This window comes from Podarcis raffonei, chromosome 2 (genome assembly GCF_027172205.1).
Source record: "Podarcis raffonei isolate rPodRaf1 chromosome 2, rPodRaf1.pri, whole genome shotgun sequence".
In the NCBI taxonomy this organism is placed as follows: Eukaryota; Metazoa; Chordata; class Lepidosauria; order Squamata; family Lacertidae; genus Podarcis; species Podarcis raffonei.
Genome location: NC_070603.1, coordinates 16,651,617 through 16,674,529, shown reverse-complemented (window position 1 = coordinate 16,674,529; position 22,913 = coordinate 16,651,617). Strand labels below are relative to the sequence as shown.

At 42.1% G+C, this 22,913-nt stretch overlaps 1 protein-coding gene across 4 annotated transcripts in view; it reads right to left on the bottom strand.

Annotated features, from left to right (window-relative positions):
• The window catches only part of DIP2B (disco interacting protein 2 homolog B), a 182,291-nt gene that overhangs the window by 68,275 nt on the left and 91,103 nt on the right, over positions 1-22,913 (bottom strand). For all 4 annotated transcript variants that reach the window (XM_053375102.1, XM_053375105.1, XM_053375104.1 and 1 more), the window contains one exon: positions 3,180-3,302. In XM_053375102.1, coding sequence (XP_053231077.1) covers positions 3,180-3,302 — 123 coding nt within the window. The remainder of the gene's footprint in view (positions 1-3,179; positions 3,303-22,913) is intronic.

The window sequence follows — 22,913 nt, the reverse complement described above, 5'->3', positions numbered from 1 at the left end:
CCCTCAATAGTATTTTTCCTAACAGCATTTGAACATATCTGATGCTTTGGTCTCAAAGGCCTGGTACAGCTTTGTGAGTTCAGCAGCAGCAGCAGCAGCCTGCTCATGTTTGAACACTGTGCTCCAGAAGGGCCATTTCAGCAAGCTGACAGGGACCAGGGGGATTAGCCTGAAGGAGATTAGGCAAAAAGAAAAAGAGTTCATGCTGTAAATGCCAACTACTGAACATGACTCATCTGGACAGGCACAGTAGCTCAATGCTACAGATGAAACAAACGCCACATGATTCATATACTTCAGGAACGACTTCTTTTTCAGGAGCACAATAAGAGGGAACAAATGGTGGTGGGAAGGTTATTTTACCAAGAAAGGCAGGAAAACACTTGTATGCTGAGAGGATTTAGCTGAGCGGGGCTGAAAACAAATTTCCGGATTGGCTGGTGACTTTGGAGTGGTGGTGCACAAATTGGACAAAGGCAGAAAAGCAAATTATGATTCAGGACTCAAGAGTTTAACAATGTTAAACTCCACGAGGGTGGAGCAAGGACGTCATCAAAAGCTACCTGCAAGGCACAGAACCGCAGATAACGCAAACAAGCTGAGGAACATAATACTAAAGCTAAGAAAAGCTAAGACTCTTGCAAGTCCCATGGACTGCAAGAAGATCAAACCTATCCATTCTGAAGGAAATCATCCCTGAGTGCTCACTGGAAGGACAGATCGTGAAGCTGAGGCTCCAATACTTTGGCCCCCTCATGAGAAGAGAAGACTCCCTGGAAAAGACCCTGATGTTGGGAAAGATGGAGGGCACAAGGAGAAGGGGACGACAGAGGACGAGATGGTTGGACAGTGTTCTCGAAGCTATGAGCATGAGTTTGACCAAACTGCGGGAGGCAGTGGAAGACAGAAGTGCCTGCTGTGCTCTGGTCCACGGGGTCACGAAGAGTCGGACACGACTAAACAGCAAAGAAAATCATTCCTAATTGTTAATAATGCTCACTAGTCAGACATGAGCCCCGAAGAGCCAGTGTGGAGTAGTGGCTAGAGCGTTGGACTAGGACCTAGGAGATTGGAGTTCAAATCCAAAGCTCGCTGGGTGACTTTGCACCAGTCACTGCCTCTCAGCCTGACCTACCTCACAGGGTTGTTGTGCAGATTAAATCAGATGGGGGGGGGGAACCACCTATGCCACCTTGAGCTCTTTGGAGGAAAAGGTGGGGTATAGACGCAATCAATAGATAAATGAACAGAATTTGGGCACTTCTCCCTGCCACCCAATACCCTCTCACTTGTTGATCCAGCCAATACATGAGATCATCTGAATCCAGAGCTGTGCTAGTGGTGGTGGTTTTAAGTACTGCTATGCAGTATCCTCTACAGCACTTCCAAAATATAGACAGGAGAGGGTAATGGTTTGTGAGCTGCAAGCGAGTAGCAAATTCAAAGTGGCACTGCATCTTCTCCCTCTGCCTTAGCTAGCACTAAGAAGTAGAAATTTGGACACCAATGAGCCTAAAATCCTAGTTGCAAGATCTTGGCAAGATCTAATACCTGCTAGGGTTTGGAGACTCATGATAGCTGCAGATGCTCACAAGAAGCAGACAGAAGAAGACTGACTATTTCTCTCATCGCTAGGTGGATGCATGTATCCTCCATACCAAGATGCAAGTTCTGCATGTGCAAGGAGCAACACATAACGTGCCGCAGAGGATGGATGAATCTCCTCACTCCGCTCTCTCACAAGGGCTGGAAACAGCAGAAAGAGGTGCTAAGAGACCCACTTTATGTGAACGTCTCAAGTTGCCTTCAGTGGGCAGAGATGATATGTTGCACATGGAAACGTTTTGGATTGCACTGCATCTTGCAGGTTTCTGTCTGATGAAGTGAACCTTGGTATTTGGCAGGAGATTGTCCCGAGGTCTTGGAAACAAAGGATGCACATCTCATCCAGTGAAACAGAGTTTGAGGTGTGATAACTGATTCCAAAATGTGAAGAGACATACAGTGGTACCTCTGGTTACGTACTTAATTCGTTCCGGAGGTCCGTTCTTAACCTGAAACTGTTCTTAACCTGAAGCACCACTTTAGCTAGTGGGGCCTCCCGCTGCTGCCGTGCTGCCGGAGCACAATTTCTGTTCTCATCCTGAAGCAAAGTTCTTAACCCGAGGTACTATTCTGGGTTAGCGGAGTCTGTAACCTGAAGCGTATGTAACCTGAAGCATATGTAACCCGAGGTACCACTGTATTTATATATAAAGCCAGCATAAATAAAATTCTCATTTTATCCTCACAACCCTGTGAGATAGCTTGTGGTAAGATATAGTGAGTTGCATGGCTGCAGGGGGATTTTAACACGGGTAAAGATATCTTCAGAAACCTGAAAGGCTGTCACATGGAGGATGGAGCAAGCTGGTTTTCTCCTGCTCTGGAGGCTAGGACCCAAAATGATGGATTCAAGTTACTAGAAGGGAGATTCTGATGGAACATTGGGAAGAATTTCCTGACAGTAAGAGATGTTTGATAGTGGAACAGAGTTCCATGGGAGGTGACAGGCTTTCCTTCCTTGGAGGTTTTTAAGCAGAGGTTGGATGGCCATCTTTCATGTATGATCTAGTTGAGATTCCTGCATTGTAGGGGGTTGGACTAGATGATCCTCGGGGTACCCTTCAACTCTACAATTCTATTATTCCATTCCCATATCCAAATCCAACATGCTAGACACTGGCCTCTGGTAGTGAATGCTCTACTTAGGGATGTATTTTTAGAAAAGCATTTTAAAAGACTGAAAAAGAAGCATGACACGAAAGGCCTTTTCTCCCTTAAAATCTAAGACTCTAGTAAAGGTAGCTTGAAGGCTTGCCTCTGCAACCATGCTTGAAGTGGACAAGAGAGCAGAACTCAAATCCCAGCCAGAAGAAAGATGCAGCTAATTCTACAGGGAGGATTTGGAATGAAATTCTAAACTCATAGCCCCAATGTATAAATCCTGGAGCTGCACTGAACTATGTTTCACTTAGAGTAAACTCATATGAAATCAAGAAAGGTAAGTTAGTGATCTCCAATAATTTTCTACTCAGAGGATGACTACCATTGGCTACAATCTCCCGATTTGATTGGGAAAAAAGGTAAAAAAACAACAACCCCTCAATGTTTCTCAGATGAATTTATAGTAGCCTTACCGGATCGATAGCGTTCATCTCTAGCTCCCCCAGATCGTGCCCGATGATACTTGGATGAAGATGGTGCTGCTGCTGGAGTGGGTGTCTGATTTCGGGGTTCCTTTTGCAGACCTGGGTCGACCCCTGGGGAAATGTAACCAAAAAAATACGACTTTATGAAAGAGTCAAAGAAAATAAATGGCTTCTTCTGACCAGCATTAAGGATCTGTATTGGCTGATTGCCCAGTAACGATATAGGAACTTTTGCACGCAAATGAGAAATTGACAACTGGCAGAATTTTTTTCCAGCAAAATCTTACACAATTGCATCAAGTTGTGGGATTTCCTTTACTGAGACTTTGAAGAAGGTAAAAAGGTAAAGGACCCCTGGACGGTTACGTCCAGTCAAAGGCAACTATGGGGTTGCGGCGTTCATCTTGCTTTCAGGCCGAGGGAGCCGGCGTTGTCCACAGACAGCTTTCCAGGTCACATGGACAGCATGACTAAACCGCTTCTGGTGCAACGGGACATTGTGACGGAAGCCAGAGCGCACAGAAACGCTGCTTACCTTCCCGCCACAGCGGTACCTATTTATCTACTTGATCTGGTGTGCTTTCAAACTGCTAGGTTGGCAGGAGCTGGGACAGAGCAACGGGAGCTCACCAAGTCGCTGGGATTCAAACCTTTTAAGAACAGGCTACATGACCATCCACAAAAGATTCTTTGAATATTACAGCACAGGTAGAAAAAATCCCCGGAGTCTTGAATGCCTATATCCATACATACGTTATTGTGCTGTCTAAGCTTATAAAATATTCAACCAAGGGTCAACTTGCTAACTTAAAAATTAGTTGCCAACAGCAAGGAACACGCAGCAGCATTCAGCCCTGGTCTAGAATAGCAAACAGCATCCAGCTCATGATCCTTACACAGGACTTGTAGAGCATGCATAGGTGCCACAAGGTTTTAAGCAGAGGGAAGGATGAAGTGAGGGCAGAAATTGGAGCATGTGCTGACCAGGTGCCTGCACATTTAAACAACATTTGGAGATTCTTAACTCCCACCCCAATTACACTGCCCATGAAGGAACTAATAATTAAGTCATTATGCTTTTATCAGGAACATGAACAGCAACTGACAGAGTGCAGTGCAGATGACGCACAACTAGGCACAAGCCTTTAGCGTTCTGCAGGCTGAAACATAGGCAAAAAAATGCATTCTCATAGCAGGGCAGATAACAACATCTCCCAGCTGAGCAAGTAAGTGGCAGTTTATACCTCCTCTAGGAACAGCAAAGCTATCTCAGCTGCATTTCCCAGCCCTAAAAATCTATGAGGAGCAACCTGAATAACCTTGCAATGTTTTTCCCCAGCACGACAGTCGTAGTTGCATACGCTTCCCCCTTCCTTATTCTTTAGGGAAAGGAGGGTGTCAGAAGACATCCGAGTTGGGGCAGAATGAGGAGGTTGGGGGAAAATATTTGCAGCTGGGTTCAGTTTATTCTTGTATGCACATTTATCAGCAAATGTATGCATGTAGATTCATGAACCCAGAAGGATGAGTACAGTGGGGGAAAAGCATTTGGGGAGGAAAATATTACCCATGGAACTTGTTACTTCTACCCTTCCAAACTTGAGTCAAATAAGAAACTGATCAGAGTATGTCAATCTAATTCCTGATATTTCATACCCTCCAACATTTCTCTGATGAAAATTGGGACGTCCCATTCTATAATGATAATGTTACTATTTATACTACTATTTATACCCCACACACATCTTACTGGGCAACATATATAAAAACATGTAAAACATTTAAAAACAAAAACAGAACCTTCCCTATACAGGTTTGCCTTCAGGCAGCTTGGAGGGTCGGAAAACTCCATACCCTCCAACATTTCTCTGATGAAAATAGGGACATCCTAAGGGAAAGTGGGACATTCCAAGGTCAAATCAGAAACCAGGATGGCTTTTCTAAATCAGGGACGTCTCTGGAAAATAGGGACACTTGGAGAGTCAGATATTTTTCAACCAAAGCCCTGAAGTCTTATAGGGATAATAAAAGCATTCAAGCACAATAAAGCAAACTACAGAAAGTTTATAAACACGGTGGTATAGGCTTGCTTGGATGTGGGAAGGGAAATGTGTTATTTTAAAAGTTGCTGACCTTTCTGAATGAACAATTGGAATCTGCTATTTTTACTAAGTAGGCCACAATAGAGAAATGGATTATTTCACAGAAGGCTACCTGACTTGGAAATCTGATATGCAGTACAATCATTTTTAAAAGATTGGCAGGAAGTGCTTGGAAAAATAAGTTGTTTACAATTTGGGAGACGAGGGCCTTAGAGTGGAAGTGGAGGCATTCACTAGTCAGGATGAGTGATGTTATCCCCAGTTTAGCAATAAATTCATAGCTTAGATCAGCATTTTTCAAAGTTTCCACCTTCCACACTGATTTGCCTGTCAAGGAATTGCATTATGAAGAATTCTGTAGCAAGTTCTAGGGTTCTGCTCACACAAGATACTGGCTGTGCTTCATGGTCAGAGTTGGACCAATATCCTAACTCAGCAGTTCTCAAATGGTGGACCAGGGGACATCTATGGCTGGGTCTCCGTACCACAGCTTGCCCTATCTCTCCTCACTCACCCACCCTGCCCTTGCTAAGCCCCAGTAATTTTCAAATAGGTCCTGGGAGTTGGAAATTGGAGAATTCCTGTATTAACACACACAACAAACCATCTCCTAAAGATGCACACGTTACAGAAGAAAATTGGTAGAGAAAGGCAAACTTTGCCTGACACTGCAGACGCTCACATTAAGCAACTCTATATACAAGGACTCCATGATCACTGCAGATGGTGACAGCAGGCACGAAATTAAAAGACGCCTGCTTCTTGGGAGAAAAGCAATGACAAACCTAGACAGCATCTTAAAAAGCAGAGACATCACCTTGCCAACAAAGGTCCGTATAGTAAAAGCTATGGTTTTCCCAGTAGTGATGTATGGAAGTGAGAGCTGGACCATCAAGAAGGCTGATCGTCGAAGAATTGATGCTTTTGAATTATGGTGCTGGAGGAGACTCTTGAGAGTCCCATGGACTGCAAGAAGATCAAACCTCTCCATTCTGAAGGAAATCAGCCCTGAGTGCTCACTGGAAGGACAGATCGTGAAGCTGAGGCTCCAATACTTTGGCCACATCATGAGAAGAGAAGACTCCCTGGAAAAGACCCTGATGTTGGGAAAGATGGAGGGCACAAGGAGAAGGGGACGACAGAGGACGAGATGATTGGATAGTGTTCTCGAAGCTACCAGCATGAGTTTGACCAAACTGTGGGAGGCGGTGGAGGACAGGAGTGCCTGGCGTGCTCTGGTCCAGGGGGTCACAAAGAGTCGGACATGACTAAACGACTAAACAACAACAACAACAACATATACAAGGAACACAGTTTGAAGACCAATATAATGAGTTCAATATTCTCTGGTATGGCTAAATTCTTTATTGCTTGGGGTCAGGTTTGAAAAATCCAACTGCCTGGGTCACGTGAGTATCTGAAATTCAGTGCTGACTCCTAAAACATAACTTGCTGGCATCAATATAAAATTGATCACATACATAACAAGTAACAGTTTCACAACTGAAGAAAATAGCTGCAAACCACAAGATTCCTGCCCCCCTTCAATGAACAGCCCCCGATGACAGTCTATCCAATGAAAACTAGGCTACATTTAGGAGAGTTTGCAATTTTTTTAAAAAAAATCATTAAATGTGTTTGGGCGGTTTTGGATGAAGAGGTGAACTGTCTCTGAGGAGAAAGTAAGCCTTTACCACTAATACATAGAATCAAACATTTATAGAATTTCATAAATTTCTAATCTTTAAAACAGTCCCTGAAGAATGAGAGAAGCAGAAAGGGCGGGAGTGGGAATACTTAAAAAAAGTTGTGTGAAATAAAATAAGCAAATCTGAACCAAAGTTAACCCAATTCTGCAACAAGGAAAACCTAGCCCTGCAACTTGTAAAAATATATATGCTTATGTTTATAATTTAATTCATTTTATAATATAATTCATTTCATTTGAATCTCACCTTTCTTCCACCAAGGAAGTTGGCACCATACCAGGAATTTCTAGCCATTCTCCCATCTAGTGGTCCCTCAACAGACGCACTTAGCTTCCGCCAAGGTGCTGCATTGCGAGCCTTCAGCCCTTGCCCCAGGACATGTTTTTATTACTTTGCATAATCAACTGCATGTTTTTTTCTATTCTGCATAATTTATTCTGCTTCTACGTGCCACACAAAAGCACAAGAGCCTATATGGAGCTTTGAAGACACAACTTTTGACCACAGGAAAACACTCCTGAATAAAGTGTGATTTCAGGAGGCACTGGTTCAATAATTTCAAGCCAACTACAAAATATTAAGGACTATAAACTTGCTTTGTTTTCTGAATACAAGCTTGTACTTCTAAGGTTGCTGATTTCTACATTATGTGCTTTGTCTGTACTTGCACAAAATTGTGGTATACACTAAGCCCTACCTGTATATTCACTCTTCACTTAGTATCCAATTTTCATATTAAACATACAGTGCTCGCTCTAACATACCCACATAATTATTTAAGGCCCATCAGTCCATGAACCTAGCACTGTTAATTATAGTTTTCTTCTACTGTCGTTTCAGCTGCTAATTAGCAGTCACACTGGGTATCAGCTCAGCGTTGCATGAAAAGCAGAGGAATTATAAGAAGAGATCAAACTGCTTTTTTGTAGATAAATAACAAGGTTCTAAAATTAGCTGGAAATCCCCAAAGAATAAAATATACTTATTTGTAGCATTGCTGGGGAAAGCTCACCGATGAGCAAGAATGGGAAAATTACAGAGACTATTGAAGCCTGGGGGAGCAGAAAGATTCATAAGTGTTTCTTCCATTTTTTCCCCTTCTTGTTTTTCTCCTCTTCTTTTCTGTTTGTTGCAATGGGATGAATGTAACATGATAGAGGGGTTTTGTGCCAAACATTTTGAGCTGTGACGAACCGACAACTGAAGATGCTGAACGTTCTTTACTGGCTAGCCAAATGGGATGTCCAATGTTTGGTAGCAAATAAATGTAGGGGCTATAGGTGGGGACCTCTTACAAACAGGCAAAATACTACAGGCAAATACAGACAAAGATACAGACATAGTGTGTGTGTGTGTGTGTGTGTGTGTGTGAGAGAGAGAGAGAGAGAGAGAGAGAGAGAGAGAGAGAGAGAGGGAAAATGTGGGTGGGTGTTTACATTTCAACTGTCATTTCTTTCATGGCTTTGGTTCCCAATTTTCACAAGTTTACAAAAAAAAAAAAAAAAGTTCTGTAAGAACAGCATGCTTGCCATGTTGGTCCCAGAGGGTGAGACTAACAGAGAACTAAAACATACTGTCATTCATTCAAATGGGCCCAGACATGGAATTTTTTCTACAAAAAATGATGCATCTTTACAATAACATTCAGGTTTGCAGAGGATTACAAAATAATGGAGAACAGTCAGAAATACACTTCATACCCAACGGCTTCACTTTCAATCCTAGACATTTTTCTCTTGGGATAACCCGCAACATTAAAAAATGGCTTCAAAGTAAACTAAATGAAGTAATGGGGGAAGTACCTGAAATAGAGACAACTACCTTTCTTGAAGCACTTATAATATGTGTCCCATACACAAGGTATTAAGACTTTTAATACGTATACTCAAAAGACTTCCAGAATAGTTGCTTATCCCACTCCAGTACTTATCTCTGAAGAAACTCTATTCAACAATTGTTTTAGTGTATTCTAGAGGGAATGCAAGCAATGGATTTATATCAGCACTAATAAGTTACAAACCACAGCACTTACTTCCACAAAGGGTTGCATAGCTTACCTTGGATAACCATATGAGATATAAGTGAGAGTAAAAGAGCAAAAAAGTATTTTACAGTGCTTTAATAAAAGTCCTGCAGCTAATGGTACAACTATAAAGTAGCCTAAGCCACGCCTTGGGGATAGGTTTGTGTAGTCCAAATTCAAAATCATTTAAGAGTTTAGATTCAAGAACAGAACTGCAATTAAATGGTTTGGGACCTGTCTTGCCTCAAACTGCTTATACTGGAAAATAAAAAATGTGATGAAATAAAGAAAAAGAGCTGGCTACCACCCCCTATATTGAGGGCTGCTCAACCCAGACCTCAGATGGCCTCTTCTAGTAGTTTCAGGTACATATTGAAAAGCACAAAGAGAGAGAACCTGAGATTCAATTGTTTATCTGTAAGCCCTGAAATTGGTAACAGAAAATCGATTAGCCGGCTCAAAGGATTCTTTTTCTTTTTCTTGGCAGAGATCTCCCTGAATCTTTAGACTATTTCCACCCCCACCCTTATACAGGACTATCTTCAAAATTCTGTTAGGCAGAGCTGGGAAGTTGACTTGGACCAACTCATGCCAGTAAACATTTAAGTACTATACTTGTAAAACAGTGGGGTCAACAATGTCATGGCAGAAATACAATACCGAAAGATTTTAAAAATTAACTATGGTCAGCTCAAGGGCACCTTATACACATTTTTGCCCGCAAAACTGTGGGGGATACTTGATCTCTGCTGGAAATGTCAAATTAAATAAGCATTAACAGCTTCTACAATCCACATAGCAATAACTTCTTTCCAGAAGAGTTTATGCAGTTTGTTTAATGCTAAGAAACCCAAATATTGACTGTAACAATCTTTGGACTAATACCAAGCAAAGGTAATAGGCCACTTTAAAAACAAACAAACTGAAAATAGAGTGCCTAGCAGAGCCTATCGAAGGGCTCCAATCCAGCACACATGTATCTGGGAGTAAGTTCCACTTGAGTTTGCAAGTGCTTGCATCAGAGGGTTGCACTGTATCATACTTTAGCACTGAAGGTAACCCATTCAAATGCACCCTATTCCCACTCGCAATTTGCCACCTTTTTAAAAAGGTATCCAGAGACAGAGAAGTGAGAGCTGATCGCCAAAGAATTGATGCTTTTGAATTCTGGTGCTGGAGGAGACTCTTGAGAGTCCCATGGACTGCAAGAAGATCAAACCTATCCATTCTTAAGGAAATCAGCCCTGAGTGCTCACTGGAAAGACAGAACGTGAAGCTGAGGCTCCAATACTTTGGCCACCTCGTGAGAAGAGAAGACTCCCTGGAAAAGACCCTGATGTTGGGAAAGATGGAGGGCAAAGGAGAAGGGGACGACAGATGACAAGATGGTTGGACAGTGTTCTCGAAGCAACCAGCATGAGTTTGACTAAACTGCGGGAGGCAGTGGAAGACAGAAGTGCCTGGCGTGCTCTGGTCCATGGGGTCACGAAGAGTCGGACACAACTGAACAACAACAACAACATCCAGAGACAGCTGCCATCCTACAAGCAAAGTGTACTTGAATGCGAGTGAGCTGCAGGGCAACCAGGTTTCTCTATTTTGGTACCCAAAGCAGCACTAAGCAAGCACTATATCAGAGTTCACATAGGAGAATATAATTCTTTCCCCAAATGTAAGACTGATTTTCAGGTAATCTTAGGTACAATTTCAATGCAGTGCTGTCACCCACTGACATTCCCCACCCCATGGCTAGCTGCCATTCAACTCACATGCAGTACAGAGCCTGCCACAAGAAAATCAGCCAATGTTATCCACACATTCAGCGGTAGCCAAGGACTCTTGGATAGCTAAATGCTTTCACAATCCCAGGTTCACACATTATTAAGACACAATAATTGTAATGGAAAGAAACAAATTATGACCCCGGGTTTCAACCATGGTTCATTTAATGTGACATGTGAACCAAGCCGTTATTTTAGAGCAAGAAAAGCTGAGTCATTTGGTTTTCAAAACTGTCAAGAAACCAAGAATATAGGTATTGCTTGCTGCCTTCGGAAGTCAAAGCCTAGCAAAACTGGCATCAGCAGACCAGGGGGGTGGGGTGGAATTAGGTGTACAAACTACAAGTTATCAGCTATACACCAATGAGGAGGAGAGGGTACCATTACCTTGTCATTGACTAGGGAACTGGTCACAAAATGTGTCCATATTCAAACAGTCTCATGTTTTGGGGACGGCAAAGTGGGAGGGCTCAACCTCTAAAATAACACAATGAAATACTTTTTACGATGCTTGGTTACTGGGGATAGAGAGACTCTGACATGTCATGAATTGTGTGAACTAGGCAACAGGTACTTCTCACACAAGCTTATTCCGCACAACAACATTCCAAAGGGCAACCGATACACTACCTGGAGGAAATAATCTCATTACTTTCCAATAGCAAATACTGCAGCTTGAATATAGGGGAAATGCAGTACTTTATATTGGGGGAAAGGCATTTAAACCCCCACAACAAATGACCCCAAACTGCCCATTTATGGGGCAATTAAAAATAAACAATCTGGCAGGACCTGGAGACAGGGGTGCCAACTTGAATAAAATATTGCCGGGGGAGGGAATAAGCCCTGCCTTGCATAATCAATCACAAGATGTGGCACATGCATACCATTTGAATGGCAATGCCCATGAACTTTGGGAGTCCCTGGTCCCCGCAAATAATTTACTGGAGTCGGGAGAGACTTCGGCCCCTAGGAACTGACTCCTATGCTTGGATATGACTGTTTTCCTAACTGGAGTTTTCTATAGAATTAAAGACCCAAACTTTAAACAAAACCAAAAAAACCATATAAGCTGTCCAATATATGCCTTTTGGAACAAACCCAATCCTGAACTACAGGGGAACAAAGAAAGCAGCAATTATACTGCAATGAAGTGGGGAGGAGAGGGAGCTGAACTTCCTGTAGGAAATCTGTATGACATGACATTTATGCTGACTAAAATAAAAGCAGCTGACACCTTGTCTGTATTTTGGCAGGGTTACCAGGTTAGCTATTTACTTGTCTGCTGCCTCCTCTCTACTCCACCCTGAACCCCAGGATCATGACCGTGTCTGGGCTTGCTAGAAATGAGTCAGTTCACTTTTTTTAAAGGAACTTTGGCATGCCATTTGTCATACCCAATCTGTGCACTATAATTGTGTGTGAAACATGTCAAGTAAGGTGTGTGGGCAGCCTTGCCACTAACACACTGCAATGACTCCCCTATTATATAAATGGACAGGGAGGAATAAATTCCATCTCTGTGCAGGTTTGCTTTAGCTGGCTGGCAAATGATGATGATGTTTATGAATATCACTCATTCCTTTGGTTGCTCTTACACTTACCACTACAGCACAGCTATTTGAAAGAAGTAGCTAGGGATGCTTCATTAATGGCAGATGGACACCCTCTACCCACTCCTGGCACAGGGCAAGGTAAAGGCTGATTCACCCTGTGGTAAATGTCACATACCGTATTTTTCGCTCTATAAGACACACTTCCCCCCTCCTAAAAGTAAAGCCTCTTGAGGGTGGGGGAGCCTTTATCCCGCTGCCCTGAAGAGGCTTTGTGCAGCTATCCCAGAAGCCAGAACAAGAGGCTATCCCAGAAGCCAGATCCCTCTTGCTGTTCTGGCTTCTGGGGTTCAGAATATTTTTTTTCTTGTTTTCCTCCTCCAAAAACTAGGTGCGTCTTATGGTCTGGTGCGTCTTATAGAGCGAAAAATACGCTAATTGAGATGTGAGAACATATTCCAATTTGAGATTAATACTGATTTTTTTATTATTATTAAACATCACCTTAAATTTAGGAGGATTCATAAAGTGAGGATTTAAGATTGAGGGTTGGCATGTGTACTGCTTCAGTAGGACTGAAACAATTGTACCCAATGGTTCCAAGTGCCACCATGCAGCAACAGTACAGGAAGAAGTCTGTCATTACCTCTGGATAGGTAAAGGTAAAAGGTAAAGGACCCCTGGACGGTTAAGTTCAGTCAAAGGCGACTATGGGGTTGCAGTGCTCAGCTCACTTTCAGGCCAAGGGAGCTGGCATTTGTCCACAGACATATTTCCGGGTCATGTGGCCAGCATGACTAAACCGCTTCTGGAGCAACGGACCACTGTGTTGGAAACGCCGTTTACCTTCCTGCCACAGTGGTACCTATTTCTCTACTTGCACTGGTGTGCTTTCAAACTGCTAAGTTGGCAAGAGCTGGGACACAGCAATGGGAGCTCACCCCATCACGGGGATTTTAACCACCGATTGGGTAGCCCAAGAGGCTCAGTGGTTTAGGCCAAAGTGCCAACTGCATTCCTACCTCTGGATAAGGTTATAGTCCAGGATCTATTGGAAACGCTGGGTGATTTGCCGTAGATCAATAAGGAGACTTCCATATTGTTTAACAACAGCAACAAAAAGCCTTCCCCCCACCTCCCCACCTAAATTAGACAGATGAAATGAAGAAGCCTAACCAGAAATGGACATCTCTCTGTGTGAAAGGATTGTGAGCTAAGTTTCACTCTGGAACTGAAAACCAATTAGGCTTAGAACATCCTCTGAAGGTTAATTCTAAGTGTTTATCTTTTGCATATGGCTCTGGATGGTAGATCTTGGTGTTCTAGTGGTAAAAAAACCAAAGCAGAGCCAACAAACCTGAAGTCTGTCCTTCCCTGCTCTGTTATACTTGCTCACAAACCTAAGGGTAGACTTTTGAGCAAAAGCCACAATAGCGGAGCTAAAGACCTAGGTGACATGCAAAACTGTACTTTTGTGCCTGCATTTATGCATAATGCAAGATTGGGTGGGAATTCCATTCAGCCACCTGGATGCTTTGCATAGTATAATTTGCCCATATGGTAAGCCAAAGAGCAAACACAAAGGATGACCAATCAAAAATACAGAATTAATATCCCCTGCTTATGCGTTAAATGTAGAAATTGCTGCCTGCGCTATTTTACAAAGCTTCACCATTCTTGGCCTTCTCCTGAAGCTGGGTGGTTTTACGCCTCTCCTCAAATTTATGCCAGTGTTTACTGAATGCCAAAAAGATCAATGGCAGGAAATTGGCAAGAATCAATGCAAGCATTTGGCTGCCTAGTTTAATTAACAAAGCAAAGGAATATGATATACAACCTTACCCTTGCCCTAATTTCTTCTAGTTTTCCAGAAGGACAATGCGGTTTATTTGTTTATTTATTTAACTTGATTTATTAGATGGCCTATAACTGTGATTCTTTGGGTGATGTACAAAGAAATGTTAAAGCAGGATGAAATCTACATCATTATCAGCCAAGATCTAAAAAAAAAAACCCACAATGATAACGCTACTCCGTTGGCACTGGGCATCACCAGGCATTTTTGTTCATAAGTGGTGGGATTGCAAACCAAAATACCTATTCTGAAAGGATATATTCACAACACTCACACTGATTACTAATCATCATCTGGAGTTGGACCCTAACCTAGCTTTTTTTGTCACTGGCTAAAACATTTCTGTACCCTTACATATAAAAACTCTGATATTGCTCCTATTGTCAGCCACCAGGGCAGAAATATACTGCTTTATCAAAGAGCTCTCCAAGTGGTGTACAAATAAAATTGTTAATAAAACACAGCTAAAATCCACCAATTAAACCAATTAAAAACAAACATACATAAAGCCATCATCATTAAAAACAAATCAATAAAACTTTTTTTAAAAATAGAGGCCACTCAATTATTTGGGTAAGCTTGCTGAAACAAAAAAAGCCTTTGACAGGCGTCTAAAATAATAACAAGAATGAAGATAACATGATCACTATCAGTACGTGAGTACCTAAACAACTCATGAAGATGATACCAGCAAATTTTGATAACCACATGCCATTAATTAAGCAAATAAAATGAAGTTTTCTAGGACATGATCTACTTCTATCAAGTGCTGAGTAAGCTGCCCGCATCTTCACCTTTTAAGGAGAGTGCACTGATTCAGGCCACTAGGATTGATCAGCATGTCTATCTCTAAACACCTCAATTTTGGCTCCGATTTTCAATTATTTGCCTGAGAGTAAGCACAGGGCTGGCCCAAGACATTTTGGCACAGGAGGCGAATCACAAAATGCCCCTCCCCATACACACACCAGCCAGAGAAGAAGGGGTGAGTGAAGATCTACATGGGGAGCAGGAAAGGGAGAATCAAATCAACCTTACCTGATGGTTGAAATGGGAATCAAAGGCTGATGCGAGGGGGGAACCTGCTCTGAACCATACCAAGTGGGTGCAGAGCCGAGGAGAATCCAGAGGGCAGCCCCCACTATTCCCTCCCTAGGGATAGGTGGAGACCAGCAGGACCTCCTATAGGCCACTGTAGAGGCGGCATGGGGGGGGCTGTGGCAGTTTATTTCCTGGGGTAAAATTCTAAGAAAAGCTCAACAACTTTGGTCGGCCCTTGTGGCCCTTCACTTCATCAAATCTGGCCCTCTTTGAAAAAAGTTTGGACACCCCTGCCTGGGACAGTCACCTCATATTGCCTCATCAGTCAGTCAGTTTTATTGCACCTAGCCAAAGGCTGCCGCAATGGACACAGAATCATTCAACAATTAAAAGAAAATATACTGGATTGATACACCACGCTGCCCAACTGATGGGCAGATACGACCTCTCAGTGACTGAGATCAAAGAACTTCCCTTATATTCCCAGAAAAATATCTTTAAACGAACCATAAGGGCAGTGGCAACTAAAAACGATCTAAACTCGATGTACACATCTACATGCGCCCCATTATATTTTATACTTAGGCCAATGAACATACATCTTATTTTAATGAATTGACTTTTGCACAACTTCGGAAAGCTTTTACAGAGTTACGATTAAATACAATAAACTCTGCTGATAGAGATGGGAGACACAGAGGCATACCAACAAACGAACATATTGCCTCATGGGTGGGCCAGCCCTGGTTAGGAGGAGGTGTTGATCTGTTGCCGTTGTGATTAAGGTTAGTAGAGTCACACAGTCCGGTTATGCAAGGAGCTGACATGCGAAGCAAGGAGCCACACGTGAAGGATTCTGCTTCCTGGTAGCAGACAAAAGTTGTGCTCAACTTTCGCATCCCTTTCAACATGAGGATTTGGGAGGCTGCTTTTCGCCTGGTGTTTCACAGTGCAAGGATAACCTCCAAGGGAGTGGGGAGGAGAGAATGTGCACACCCTTGTGTGAAAATCACGCAAGCATTTATTATGCCAGGATAACAGAAAGATGCTGGTTTCTCCCCCACCGGCCGGAGCTTCCCTATATTCCGCATGTCTTAGTGGTGTGGAAAACTACAAGTTCAAATCAAGGATAGAGGAAGGAAGACATTTTGCCTCAACCCCCACGTGAGTTGCTCTTCCTTTACAGCAAGCAGCACATTCAAAAGCTGCATGCTTCCTCAACAGTTTCTTCAAAGTTCTAAGCACAATTAAACATCTCACTTCCAAGAAGCGATTTGTTTTTCTCCTATTCCGGCCTGGAAGCAAGGCCATTCATTTTCACTGGCAGCTAACACACCTGGACAGGAATGAGACTCACTGACGGCTGGCTCTTTGTGCCTTCTATAACAAAAAGCAGCCAAGCAAGATTTTGAGATTAGGGGAGGAGGCAGGCTGCATAGTATTTACAGTAAATCAAGCACTGCTGTACTGCTCCCTGACAAAGCAAACAGGAGTCGGCTAAGCCTGGCAGATGTTAGGTGGCTGTATTTAGAATTCCCTTTAGAATAATCCTGTTGGATCTGCAGTTTCTGCTGGCGGGGTCTTCTAGATAGGCAACAAGGTAGCAGTAGTTTTGTTGGGGATTTTATGAGCTGCTGCTGAAGGTTTAACTGCCATTAGTTTTTAGCTGCACCTCCCCTTTAGTACATGGAAAGGCATCTCATAAATAAAATGGCTGACAAGGGGGGGGGTTGGGGGGGACCGGCAGAACTGTTCCTTTATTAGGCCTCAATGACAAACAGTCAACAATGTGCTCATTCATAATCAGTAACAAAGCCAGAGAGGCAGATGTGAAAGGAAATGCGTATGGATGTTATAGGTATAGATCCATGCTTGTTGGCAACTTTGAGTTTAGTAGCAATTTAAAAGACACACACATACACACACACACACAAATATACCTGTCTGAGATATAGATATTTATTTAAAATTCCTAGAAGCCACAGTTAGGCTCTCAAGCCTCTGCATGCTGGTCTTGCATCTTATAGAAGAAGAAAAATGGAGCTTGAAAGCAGACATATGAGGCATCATGAGGCCTGTACAGTGATCACAACACTGTAGTCTGAAGGTGTAGAACTACACATATGGCAGTTCCTGTAATTCAGGGCAGATTGCACTCGACATTTCTTATTTCAAATCCACGCCTGAACATGTATTTCATGCAGTACAAAAAGTGGGGTGTATAAGAAGCAGCCTTTGTCTTTTTCATTTACATTGAATAGTGATGTTTTTATCCAGTGCAAACCAGTTGTTCTTTGTAAGAATGTACAATATGGGTTAACCGTTAAGGGAAATGATTCCACTAAAGTATGTCTAAATAAGTAGTCTAGTGGCTGAAAAGTATTATTATAAGCTACTATCATAAAACAGTCCCTGTTGTCTAAAGAGTGTAAAAAAAAAAAGTATATTGGGGAATAAGCATGCAGAAGATAACACAATTGCCTAATGCTGTAGACCAACCTCTTTGGGGGGTGGCTGAAATTATGGTGTATTTTTTTAAAAAAAATAATCAATGGCATTGACCTACTTATTGATCCGCCTGCATTTGAGAAAGGAGGTAAGAAGACAGGGCTCACTATGGGCTCTCTTTTTCAGCAAGGCGGGGGGAGAGGGGAGAGCAAAAAGAAAAGGTAAGCGAGCAAAGATTGGTTATTTGAAAAAGTTGCCTAATACAAGCCACAAAGATCCTTGAGAAGAGCCTGCTCGCACCACTATAAATGCTATTCTTAATTTTTACAAAATAAAGGCCTGGTTATCCAAATAACAGTTGTAAAAAGCTAGATCCATTCCCTAAAGGGAGCCACACAGAAGTAATAATATGCAGTTAAGAACATTGTATTTAAAGAAAACACACAATCAGTTTGTTTGTTTGTATGTATATATGTATGTATGTATGTATGTATGTATGTATAGTATGTGCATCAGGCAAAATGATACACAGTGCTCCAATTTTTTCCTGGAATCTTCTGAATGAATGTACATCATTTTCCAAACACTACATCCCTGCCCCTAATGCACATATTGATCTTGGAATATTTTGATGACTGGGAATGCTATACAGTGGTACCTCTGGTTATGAACTTAATTTGTTCTGGAGGTCTGTTCTTAATCGGAAACCGTTCTTAACCTGAGGTACCACTTTAGCTAATGGGGCCTCCTGCCACCGCGCAATTTCTGTTCTCATTCTGAGGTAAAGTTCTTAACCCGAGTACTACTTCCGGGTTAGCGGAGTCTGTAACCCGAAGTGTTTGTAACCCGAGGTACCACTGTACTAGAAACTACCACCAGAAAGAGGCAGAAAGGAAGGGTTTAGGGGTTCATAGGTTGGGAGAACAAAGAGGTGGACATAGACGAGTCTTTCATCATGATTGCTGGAAGCCTATTGCAGATTCTGCTTTCTGAGACTTTACCATACAAACCACCACATGCGCACTTGTTTCTTCAGTGCCATGTTGCTGAATTTTTTATATAGGATTGTTAAACAGCAGCATAATAATGGTTGTGCACATTTAGAGGTTCTATAAATAAAAAGAGTTAGCAATTAACAAGATGAAAGAAATGAAAGACCCTGGGACTGACTGATGCTTTTAATGAATAGCCCTGAATTGAGTCACTAGCAGGAATACCCCACTGTTAGTAGTTTTACATTGCCCTTCTAAGAAGCTTCATGTCTCATTACAGGGTCTTCTTGGTGGTGGCTCCAGAGCTGTTGAGCTCTCTTCTAGTTAAGCTTTGTTTGGCCCCTTCCATTCTAGAAAGTTGTAAAGGCCACAGCAGCTGCTTCACTATGGTCCTTCCTTCTAATTTAGCATCTCTGTCTAATTTTTATCCACACAATGTTTCATATTTTGCCCGATGTTCTATTGTTTTTCATTTTTCTCTGTATGTCACTTTGTGAATGTTTGGGCCCAGAAAACCAATTGAATTAAACAAATAGGTGGAAAATAATAACCATTCACAAATGTCATTTTCCTTGCACCCTGTTTGAAACCTCTATTTATATTTTATAAGCACCACTGCTCAACAAAAACTATAGCATACTTTTCTTATTGATCTTTTCTCTACTTCTTAATACAGGCTACTTAAATCCTGATATATACAGTCTAAAGCGATGGGCAAATCCACCCAGCTGCTGACAACCTGCTGAAAGGATAAATTTCCTTCTGCTATGGCAGATCAGATGGGGAGCCGGGTTCTGCAAACATGGCAATATTGCACGCCTAAAGCAGTATTTTCAACTTCAGCCAGTAAGGGGTGCTAGTGTAAACAAGGACTCAACCTGCACCAGCAAACCCAAAGGAATGAGATTCTGAAAAGGGAACCAATGCTTTTCACATTGCAGTCTGGAAGCGGCTTCCTGCTAGGACAAGAAGAGGCAAGAAGCAAGCAGGGCAATGAGTACGGTGCTAGGGAACATAGGTGACTAAGTCTGAGAACCAGGAGTGACAGTAAATGTTACCCCACCATCTTGTGAAACCGTATCTTTGGGAAGTGCTCTTCTACAGCCAATCTGACGACAGACAGTCCGTCCCATTCACCCACCCTTCTCGGCATAGCTGTCACTCTGCTGCAGAGATGTCACTGAAGCATTGATTTGCTAACCTTGCAGCCCCAGGAATTGAAGCCAAAGGTGAAGGCTCACGGGATCCTTTGAAGCCCACAATTCAAAGTGTGCATATACACTTGCTGCAATTTGATTGCAGGCATACAAAAACAACAATAACCCTGAGGAACAGCACTAGTGAAGAGATTCACGTTGCTGCTTTTCTTCTGCATCCTGTAGAGAATGACAACGCTAATCCTTTGTCCAGAACAGTCCAACATTTATCAAGCCAGCTGTGAATACCCATTTGTTTTGTTCCCGAGAAATGTGCATGACCGTGTGCTTTCTTCCCTCCCTGCAACAAGGAACCCTGCATTTAACACCTCCTTTCCTATTTTAGAGTGATCCTTTTTTTTCTTTGTTTTTCTTTTTTGCACTATGGAAGTTTCTTAAATCTGCTGAAAATTAAAAGTAGAAATACACCAGCAATGTAATCTGTAAATATGAATACGTAGATCAGCTAACAGGAAATCCAGCATGAATGACCTCCTAGACAGGAACGCATAATTGAGCTCTACAAGCATGGCAGCAAAAAATCTCAAATTTAAAACTTCCTCACCATGACAGCACAAGTAGTCAACTGTCACTTTAGTTTTGGTGCTTTAATCATTTTAATTGAAAATACTATGTAAACATGAAAAATAACACAAACGACTTTCCAAATTAAGTCCAGAACTACTTGCTCATGAAATGCTTTACTGGTCTATCTGGCCTCACATAATATTTACATAATATCCACATAGCATCAGAATACTCATAACATCGTAAAACTCATGTAACTTCATAATACTCACATAACATTAAAAGCAGGAGGGGAGATAACACAATTTACAGAAAATTCACTGCCTGGTCAACTGGGAGGCAATTCTTACTGTCTACAAACTGACATAAAATGAGGCAGGTTCTTTTCATTTCTTGTTAACGTATCTGGTACTTTATTTAAAAGGTTTATTTACTACTGCCTTTTATTATCAAATGTCAAAAAGGTTTACAGAAGATATTAAAATGATATAAGCATAACAACTGAGCAGAAGCCACTATTGTTACCCCCATATTTAAAAAATGGCACAAGGGCTACGAGTGAGAGCCTATGGCTTATTCTAAGGCCACCAGGGAGCTGAAAACTAAACCTGAGAAACCCAGATCATACTGTCAACCAAAGGATCAATAAAAACCAAAGACAGTTAACTGGTGAAGAGACAGCACTAAAGAGGACTGGGTTAGGGGTCCCGGAAAAGCTTTGCCAAAGTAGTGGGTTTTGAGGAAACATCTACAAGAACAATGGGAGATGGGACTGGGAATGTGCAGTGCCTTTGTGGCACCAAAGGAAGTTACATTATACAAGAACCAGTGCTTTTCCCCCCAGAGGGTAATCAAGTGCCGGCACCTCTTTTTTTGTTGTAAAAAAGTGTGGCACTTACTATAAGAACTTCACGGTAAGTACCAGCACCAATTTTTCCTAGGAAAAAAAGCACTGACAATAACTACTATTGTTTTTGTTGTTTAGTCGTTTAGTTGTGTCTGACTCTTCATGACTCCATGGACCAGAGCACGCCAGGCATTCCTGTCTTCCACTTCCTCCCACAGTTTGGTCAAACTCATGCTGGTAGCTTCGAGAACACTGTCCAACCATCTCGTCCTCTGTCGTCCCCTTCTCCTTGTGCCCTCCATCTTTCCCAACATCAGGGTCTTTTCCAGGGAGTCTTCTCATGAGGTGGCCAAAGTATTGAAGCCTCAGCTTCACGATCTGTCCTTCCAGTGAGCACTCAGGGATGATTTCCTTAAGAATGGATAGGTTTGATCTTCTTGCAGTCCACAGGACTCTCAAGAGTCTCCTCCAGCACCATAATTCAAAAGCATCAATTCTTCGGCGATCAGCCTTCTTGATGGTCCAGCTCTCACTTCCATACATCACTACTGGGAAAACCATGGCTTTAACTATACGGACCTTTGTTGGCAAGGTGATGTCTCTGCTTTTTAAGATGCTGTCTAGGTTTGTCATAGCTTTTCTCCCAAGAAGCAGGCGTCTTTTATTTATTAAATTTGTATGCCCCCATTCATCCAAAGATCACAGGGCAGTTCACAACAGAAAAATACAAAAAGAGGACATAAAATACAGGATAAAACAAAAAGAAGCCAATAACCGCCCTACCACAACACATTTATAGGCCACAGCATGTTAATCAAAGGACTGGTTATAGAGATATGTTTTTGCCTGGTGCCTAAAGTTATGTAATGAAGGTACCAGGCAAGCCACCCTGGGGAGAGTATTCCACAAATGAGGAGCAGCCATGGAAAAGGCCCATTCTCATGTTGCCTTCTTTGCTGCCTCCACTGCTGTTAGGTAGACTCGATCATGAGCCCTCACTAGTGTTCGATTGCATTTGTCTGGAATTTTCCTCCAACACATTCAAGCCATCTCCCAGTTTGTTTTAAACTACATTTGTTTTAAACTGCATTTAAAACAGAGGAGAGGAAGTTGAATTGACAGAGATGCTATTCCAAGCAAAGTGAGGCAGAAAGAGGAAGCATAACTGATATAAATTTACAAATAGGGAAGGGGAGAAAAGAAAGGGTGACAGTCACAGAGTGAGAACAGCATAAAAGCAAGAACCAGAAGTTTAATTGAAGAAAACCATCATTTGGCAGATTATGATCATTCTCTAGCAATAGGTACAATCAAGTATGAAGTTATATGGGCTTTAAACTCCACTGATTTCAAAGGGACATTTTCCACATGTGTGTACAGGTTTGCAAAGTTTTATTTTCTGCAGGGGTGGAGAATGCAAATGTACATATGACTCACATTCAAGAAAGTTGCTTGATTACTGTAGCATGACAAGCCATTTAGTATAGTGCAGAGAGAGGTTTGGATGACAAGCCATCGGGGCTTTGTGAATCTAATCATCATGCACTGGGAAGAGGATTCTACCACCTGACCATAGGAAACACAAAATTTTGAAGAGTGAGGAAACACACTTGGCTGAAGCTGAGAAAATGCTGCTCAAATTGGAAC